Below are 9252 nucleotides of genomic sequence, written 5' to 3'. Positions count from 1 at the left end.
ATGTAAGATCTATTCCTACTCATTGTGACAACAAATGAATCAGTCATGTGAGAGCTAAGCAAACCTAATAGTATGTGCTGTTGTTTTACCATACACCAGCTGAAACGTTTGTCTACATCATTATGTTTCTGAAAAGTTCAACCTTTTTGTTTTTGAAGTTATGGATCAATACAGTCTTCAAATATATTTTACATATATAGTTATGTTAAGAAAAAAAACATAAACCGGTATCAGATATTAGATATATTTCTTGAAAGCCATGCTACAGTCACCAACCTTGAAAATGAAAATCTCCAATGACAACATTCAATACTCGAGACAACATATCTACGAATGGCACTTTATTTGACCCTATTATTGTATGTTGTTTACACTCAATCTGAATGGAATTCTGCTTCCTGGGAAATCATGTGATATTGTGACATTTCTGTTGATGCCAAATGGTTCTGTACGTACCAGAGTGAAACTTATAACTTCCATTTACATAAGAACATAAAGTCTGGGAATGAGAAAAGGCCATCAAGGCTTGTTCTACTGGGGAGTACTCATTTAAAAGCACAGTCTATCTTTTAATGTTCACAGTGTTTTAGGTCCTACTACTTCACCTGGTTGGCTGTCCCATGCATCTAGTGCTTCCTACCTTGTTAGAAACATACTTTTACTCAGTCTCCATGTATGCCTCTTGTCGACTCTTGTAGCTGTATTATGTGAATCTGGTTCAACATCTGACCACTGACATTATCCAAGCCTTACTGAAAAGATGTTTAAAATATTGTTTGAATTATTTTACTTGCTGCAGCGGAGAGTACAGTTAGACACAGAGTGCAATTACATTATTAGGCTGTTTCTGCTTCAGATGTAACACTAAATTCAGGATGGTCAACTTCAGTGTGTGCCAACTGTGTTTTCCGTGATTATAGTTGTACCTGACACGAAAACTCCAGTTCATTTTAACATTAGCTAGTAGAATTAGCTGGATAATTCTAGCATTAACACATTGACATTAACACTAAATCTATTATATATTACATTATTAAAACACACAAAATAAATATATGCCCAAATTAACGTTCCCCTGACTAAAATATAAAAAAAGAATTAACAAAGTATGAATTGGGTGTATTCACAATGTAGTGAACGAGCAGACTAAAGGAACAACTCACTCTGCCCAGCTTGGAAAACAATGACCTCTTCTTATGATAAAGCCTTAAAGATAATATTGCCATCTGCTGGAAGGCTGAAAGAATTTCCAGGACCCAAAAGCGTTCTGGCAGGATAATTCTTCATGCAGAAAGCTACTGTTGCCACATTTAAACGCCTCCTTAACCACTGCAATATGAGAAGTGGTATTTAAGAAACACTTAATCAGCAGCCAGCAAAATATAATTTACCATGAAATTGGCAGGCCTTGTCATTTATTATAACTCAGAATGTGTACCTCTTTGTACTACACTTAAAAACAAATTATTGCTTAATTATACTACTGCAAAAATATAGCCTTCCATTAACAAATCACTTCCCCACCTATATGATAATATACTAAAGCCCTGAGGGTTTCAAAAAGGCAGGGGTGCACAAAGTTGGCCCTGCAACACACCCCAATGCATTCTGGTAAGTGTAGTCCTGCTGTGAAAGGTACCCAAGACAGGTAAAGCGTACCAGAATGCATTGCGATATGAGTTGAAAAGCCTGAACTGTCCCAAACTGTCCTAGTGCATGTTACAACCCTGTTAAATTGAACAAATTAAACCCAGACCCTGGACTGTGATTGGACACCCCTGTACTAAGGGCCAGATTTTGAGTAAATGTACTCACTTTTACTGTTACCAAACATATATATTTTCTTTTGCTTGTACAGTTAAATGTTACGTGTTGTTTTGTTCAGTGAAGTTATGTTGTTCAGATACATATGCAAAAATGTGCTTTATTAGTCCCAGACTTTATCATCACAAAGGCACTCAATATAAGTTACCAACCCATGAAAACCTGACCCTCAGTGCCCCATGTTTGAGATCAAATTGGAAATAACATTAAAGAATCCTAGTAACTCAGCATCAACAGTGTGGCTTGGCAACCCATCCCATACCCTCTGTGTAAAGAAGAGTATCCTACCCTCTGTGTTAAGAGTCCTCTGGTCCTGGTTTCTATGCTGTGCTTAATTAACTTTGCAAACTCCTTGTACCAAAAATGTGTACAAAATATGGTAAAGATAGCACCTTTCATAGAGGACCACCATCACAAAGCGCTTTACAGAGGTAGGCTGTGAACTGTGCATTATATGCAGAGTCACTTACAACAGGACATTGATTTAACATCTCATCCACAGGATGGAGCACAAGGAGGTGAAGTGACTTGCTCAGGGTCACACACAGTGAGTCAGCCAGTGGCAGAGGTGGCAGAGGTGAGATTTGAACCGGTGACCCTGGACTATAACCACTGGACCGCTCTGAAGTTATGTTGTTTAGATACATAGGATCAGGATATCCTTCTGAACATGAGTAACATACGTTTATATAAGGTTTTTTTGTTTGTAACCAGTTGAAAACTAACAGGATTTACAATAGGTTTTGAGGTTATGACTGAGGATTTTTATATAGTGTCAACACTGGACGGGGATGTTAAACCGGTGATGGGGGATGGTGCTAAAATTGGCCAAAAACGTGTTGTTTTAAAAATCGTATGCGGCACGACATGTACAGCTTCTACTGGATCTGATTGTAGAACACACATTATTTTGAGGTGATTGTTCAAGCGCTTTAAATAAATACATAAATACATAAATAAATAAATTGCAGTTTGGGAGTTTTTGACAGGTGGCGCTGCAGCTTGACAGTCAACAATACCAGTAAACAAGTTAGGTGAGCACCAAGAAGGAGGAAGATAAACACGAGTCAAGTAGTTTGTGCCGCGGAAGAGATGTATACAGCTAGCTGATGGGATGTTGGCTCATTAAATGGTTCGTACGACAAACGAGCAAGTAATTAATTTATATTGTACTAGCACGCTACACAAAAGATTGAATGAAAGCAGACTGGTTTAAAAAAATCAGGGTTTGCACTGAATTTTGAATTATGGGCTAGTAGCGAGTATGTCTATTAAAATACCCTGTCTGTATGTCTAAGATATACATATATAGTTTTTAATTTACGGTTTATATTGTTGCCCGTTCTTTGTAAATATGAGCGGAGGGAAGCAAGTTGCACACATTGACGGTGAGTCGCGTGGTAAAAAAAGATTTCGTAAAACCAGCTCGAGCAGCGAAGAGGACAGATCGGAAATATTAAAGCATTTACTTGAAACAACCTCCGAAATTAAAAAGTCTCTGAACAGCAGTAGTGTTGCTTCCCTGACTAAGAAGCAACTAAACTCCACTATAGAAGAGGGCATTAAAACGGCCGTGGAGAGGGCTTTATGTGAAATTACAAAACTATTTGACAACAAATTTCACGATTTTGAGGTCAGAGTTGCTGAAAAGTTAACCACGTGGACACAGTCAGAGACCGAGTTTAAATCACCAGGCTGTAAGGAACTCCACGTAAACAACCGCAGCGAACCGAGGCATAACAATAACATTGAGCTCCGTGGTCTACCTGGAAAAGGAAAGGAAAGCATTGCTGCTTTCCTCACATCAGAGAACGGTGCCTCGGTTCATCACTGTGTGCCAGCTGAGAACTGCGATTCTTCAAGATCGCTTGCAGACACCAAACAGAAAAGCTTGGTAATTCAGGAAGATGTAAACCAAGCAAACTCACAAGAAGACCCACTGATCGACGCCACAACTGTAAGCGGTGCAGTATGGGGAGGAACAGGTAAAATATACAGTTTTAATAGCTGTTGCATATATAGAGTGATAATATACCAATTATATCTATAGGATCACTTCGGGGGTGAGGGTTGATCATGGGAATTGTCTAGAAAACCATTGCTGCATTCTACATTATTAAACTGTTAAAACGTTGTTATTTTGATTTATTTAAAAAAAAATGTTTTAGCATAGTAAAAAACACACACACACACACACATATATATATTCCAAAGATAACAAGTCATTGCAGCGTGACCTTTTAAACTGGTCCCCCTCCACAGAGCTGAACTGTTGTGGCTCACTGTATCTGGGAGCCTCTTGTTGAAATAGACATTTTTATATAGATTTTTTTTTGTGTGTAGTTAGGGGGTTTAATAGGTCTTACAATGGAACATTTTCCTTTGCATCACTGTGTTCCACTTTTACACAAGCCCGATAGCTTTGTTTATGGTGCCAGCAGAGCTGAAAAGTTACATTGTCATATGCTCTGAATATAATAATGAAGAAGTAGAACAGTTAGGATTTGTCAGGCAAGTCCAAAGCTAGATAAAGAAATATTGAATATCCAGGGATGGAAATGAGACTCCCATCGCATAGCAGTTTGATCCATTCCTGGTTTTACTATGAGTTTAAGAAGACACATCTGAGCATGTTACCTATACACACTTATCAAGGTCATAGTAAAATCTGGAATGGGTGACACTGCTATGCACTCTGAGCCTTATTTCCATCTCTGATATTCCTACTCAGTCCTTGGAGCAACAGTAGCAGAGGCGCAGAGTAATTGCAACAAGCGTCAGAAATGTTCTTCTTTGCATAGGTGCAAAAAAGGGAAGTGCTGTCCACATTAAAGCAGAGGTCCCTGAGCAAGAATCCACCCACCTTAAAGAGGTCTCTGCACTGGAATTTGAGTACATTGTAACAGAAGATTCCGAAGAAAATAATGTTGATTTGCAGGAGGAGAACACAGGCATTCACCCCATTATTCATGAGGAGGGGAGATCCTGGCGCATTAAACAGGACAGAGAAAGGATAACTTCCATCACCAATATACCAAGTAAGTTAAACAGCTTAATTCATGCAGTTAGACAAAGGAAAGCAGTTTTTCAGCTTTTTCCATGCAGAACATATTTAGAGATGACCAACTGTTTAGGGCAGTAGGGAACCGTGTTTGATTCAGTCCCTGATAAATCTGACTCATTTTAGTTATATGTAAGTTAGTGTTTACCACTCCGACTGTTTCTGCTTTGTGTATTGAGCTCAGCAAAGTTAGTGCAAGTAACACAGTTATTTTTCTGTCCAAATGCTAAGGTAGGCTTACAAAGTAAATGTTGCCATCCTTTATTTTGTTTCAAATTGTCTTTAGTCTACAGGAGCAATTGTTCAATCAAATTTGGTATTTAAATCAGATGAAACAATACATTTGTACTAGATAAAAACTTTTTTTTTTTTAATTTCAGGTTTATGCAGTATATTCCAGTGGCTACCAAAATTATTTATACACTTGGCGATTTTTAAAAACATATATTGTGGCGTAGTGGCGGATGGTCAAGGCAGGTCAGAGGCAGAAATAGCAAACCCCAAACTGGGAACTGCAGGTTAAAGCGCCTTGGCGCACTTTATTTCGCAAATAACACACAAACACAGGAACAAATCAAAGAGTTGAACAAAAAACAATAACACATGAAACAACACCAAAGCTATGGCTATCCCAGAGTTTTCTCTCACTCTGTCTCTCTGTTTAGGCTGAGCAAACCGCCCTCACTGGACTGCCCTTCATGTGCTCCCCCCCTCCCCAATTAACTAATAAAACAATTATAAAATTAAACATTCTACCATGGGCCTGTGTAAAAGTATCTATCTTGGCCCCAGGCTGTCTTCAGCAGTATGTGTGTGTGTATATATGTGTGTGTATATATATATATATATATATATATATCTATCCATCCTTTATTTTGTTTCAAGGTCATGAAGCTTAAATGTGTAAAAAAAAAAAAAAATAATAATAATAATATTTTGCAATATAATCAAAACTATATATTTTTTGTGCTTCTAGGTACAGCTAGGACAAGCCATTGGTTACAGGATAAGGAAACAATGTTTTATTCCGATTCTGGGGAGTCTGAGTCCTTCTCTGTCAGTGATGAGGACTGTGCTCAAGAGGATGGACTGGAAAGCTCCTCTACAGAGGCCTATACAGACAGCGGCACGGAAGACGAGGAGCCCTGTGGAACAGGGAAGAGCGGGCAACTTGCAAAGAAATTTTCCTGGAAAAAGGAATTGCCTGGACAAACACGACCGCTATCACCTTTTCATTTTAATAGGACTCCTGGAATGACCTGCGAAGTTGCAGACAAAAACTCACCACTTTCCTATTTCTCTCTGTTCTTCACAGATGATCTAATGGCCATGATTTTACAACAGACCAACAAGTATGCAGCAGAAAACCCACCAGCAGTGTCAACAGCAGAGTTCCAGGACATTACAGTGAACGAGCTGTGGTGTTTTCTTGGCCTGTTCATTGTTATAGGGATCATTCCAAAACCATCTATTGGTGATTATTGGACTACAGAATTTTTCACGCAGACGCCTGCTTTCCACCATATTATGCCGCGTAAGCGTTTCACAGACATTGCTAAAAACTTACACTTTGTTGACAACCACGACCCAGCTGCCAGGGAGGCTGGTAAACTTTGGAAGGTCTGTCCATTATTGGAGTACATTGGACAGAGATTCAAGGAGGTCTACATTCCGCAACGCAACATTTGTATTGATGAAGCAATTATATTGTACAGGGGAAGGCTAGCACTAAAGGCGTTTAAATATAAATCACAGTTTGGCATAAAAAGTTACACTGTGTGTGAGTCTGGCACTGGAAAGAGTGGCTACATATGGAATTATAAGATGTATTCAGGAAAGGACACTGCTGGTGGTGCATTGAAGTCCCAAAAGATTGTTACCAACCTCCTGCATGGTTTGGAAAATAGTGGGTACACCCTTTGGATGGATGATTCACATTGCTCTCCAGACTTGTTTTTTGAGCTTCAAAGGATGGGAGTAGATGCGTGTGGCACAGTACTTCCAAACAAAAAGAACATGCCCCTGGACTGCAAGCATCAGAAACTTCACAAAGGACAGGGTGAATCGTGGGTGAGCGACACAGAGCCCAAACTTCATGTTGTACGCTGGCAAGGTAAAAAGGAGATCTTCATGCTTACAACCATCCATGACCTTTCAGTACAGCAAACACAAAGGACCAACTGGAGAACGGGTGAAAGGCTGGTGAAGCCAAAGTGTGTGCTCGATTTCAATAAAAAAATCAGAAGTGGCAACGGGCGCGATCAGATTTTAAAAACCTATGCTGTGATAAACAAAAACCGAAAGTGGTACATCAAGCTCTTTTTCCATGTGCTGGATATGACAATTACCAACAGTTATGTTCTGTTTATGAAGAATGGGGGTGATCTCACGGATTACAATTTCAGGGTCAAGCTCACTAGTGAGATCATTAAACGTTGGAAGGAAGTGACCATATCAACGAGGTTCTCTCACAGTGATCCACCAACCCGTTTAGAGGCTGCAGACGCTCACTACTTAGTCCAAATCCCACCCACTGCCAAGAAGCAAAAGTCCTACAGAGTGTGTCGGGTGTGCTCTGCAAAAGTGCGTTTCGCTGCCAAAATCAGTGGACAGAAAATCAAGAGAGGAGACCGAGCTGGGGCAAGAGAGACCAGATACATGTGTGTTAAATGTACCGTTCCACTGTGTGTTCTACCATGTCACCAAATCTACCACACACAGAAGATCTATGACAACCCATGCTCAGTATAGTTGCACTGAGGGGTCAGTCACTGGTAACCAGCATTCCCTCTAAGCTTTTTAGATACTGAGAAACTTGCCGTTTTGACTGAGAAAGGGTCAATTATCAGTGCGAAACCTTTGACGCATTAACACTTTTAATATATTATTTTTGTTGCAGTATACAATTTTGAAACAATATTCCAACACAAGTATCTCAACAATTTTACAATTTGCTTTAAATTTAAACAAGACTTTTTTTGCGGTTCTGCCTCTGATTCTGAATCATTCTGATTATATAGAGGGCTTGAATATCATCGCAGGAATCGTGCATTTTTCAAGTTGCTCCCGCATATCTGCAGCTTTCAGTATGGGGAAAATCCCACAGAGATATTTGAAGACACCAAGCTACTGTATTTTTCACTCAATTTATAATGCCTGAAACGCTACAACAGTCTCTCAGGAAGTGGGTGTCCGTGACGAAAGCACTATGAGCCGCATACTGCGTAGTTCTGATTAAAATAAATACATAAATAAATAAATAAAAGTCGTGCTTGATATTTCAAGTGCCGCAAGACTTTATTCTCTCGTGCGTGATTCTCGGCCGCTAGCTTTAAAGATTATAGAAACTCAGTACACTGCAGTAAGTAAACAGTTTTGAAAATAAAAATGCGATATTAAGTCTAGGTGGTGTTTTGCAAGTGGTAATTTTCGCTTTAAGTCTTAAAACTCTGCCCCATTTATTTTGGGACGCCAGGGCACCGAAGGTTACGCACGTATTACTTGGGCACCGTAAAAGCCACATACCTGGTTCACTGTTTAAAAGTACAGACTCTGGGTTTTCCAAAGACGTATTCAGTGTGTGTATGCTGTACTCCTAGCTGGAACTACGATCGCCTGAAGTTAAGCCTCTCATCATGTGACAGAGTTAACAGCTTAGATTTCGTTTTTAGCCTATTGCTCTGTCATTGTAGCAGCTAGACTGAAAGGGGCAGTATCGTTGGAAAGCTTAGAAGCTCAGCTTCCCCCCCATGTTCATTTCATATTGAGGTTCAGTGCACCTTTTTCTTCCGCTGTATGCAAAAACTTCACGTCAGGCAGTGGCAAAAGCAATGGAGAGTGCTCTGTCTCACAGTGATGAACAGCTGTTAGGTCTCCTGAAAGCAGCTTATTTTAAAGCAACACCCGTGTTCAAAACTGCAATATATATATTATTACAAAAGCGTTAATCAAGATACAGTTAGGAAGACTTCAATGGCAAGATAGCATTTAAAATCTAGAAAGGATCCATGGGACCAAAAAAAAACCTCTTACAAAGGTAAATCATATACAGTTGTTGCTCTAGAAAGAAAGCATATGAGAAATAATCATACAAAATAAAATGTATTACATTGTTACATAAACTGGTCAATTTTAATAAACAATTGTATTTACAAAATACATAATGTAGCAACTGATACATTTAATTGTTGATATCTCACACAAATAAAAAATGAGACATTGGAGATATTTTATATATATATATATATATATATATATATATATATATATATATATATATATATATATATACACACACACACACACACTTTTAAATAGACTTGATACAGTATATAAAGGCCTATAGTCTATCTATCTGGGATATTACC

The 9252-nt window shown here is 38.9% G+C and overlaps 1 protein-coding gene across 1 annotated transcript; it reads left to right on the top strand.

Annotated features, from left to right (window-relative positions):
- Positions 1-2808: 2808 nt before the first annotated feature.
- Positions 2809-9133, top strand: LOC117413790 (piggyBac transposable element-derived protein 4-like). The gene is made up of 3 exons (XM_034023116.3): positions 2809-3809; positions 4626-4862; positions 5862-9133. Exons 1-3 carry the CDS (start codon positions 3179-3181, stop codon positions 7634-7636), a joined length of 2643 nt encoding a protein of 880 aa, XP_033879007.1. The 5' UTR covers positions 2809-3178; the 3' UTR covers positions 7637-9133.
- Positions 9134-9252: the final 119 nt, after the last annotated feature.

This window comes from Acipenser ruthenus, chromosome 25, assembly GCF_902713425.1.
Source record: "Acipenser ruthenus chromosome 25, fAciRut3.2 maternal haplotype, whole genome shotgun sequence".
NCBI lineage: Eukaryota > Metazoa > Chordata > Actinopteri > Acipenseriformes > Acipenseridae > Acipenser > Acipenser ruthenus.
The sequence above is the reverse complement of the archived record's forward strand: the minus strand, read 5'-3'. Positions and strand labels throughout refer to the sequence as shown.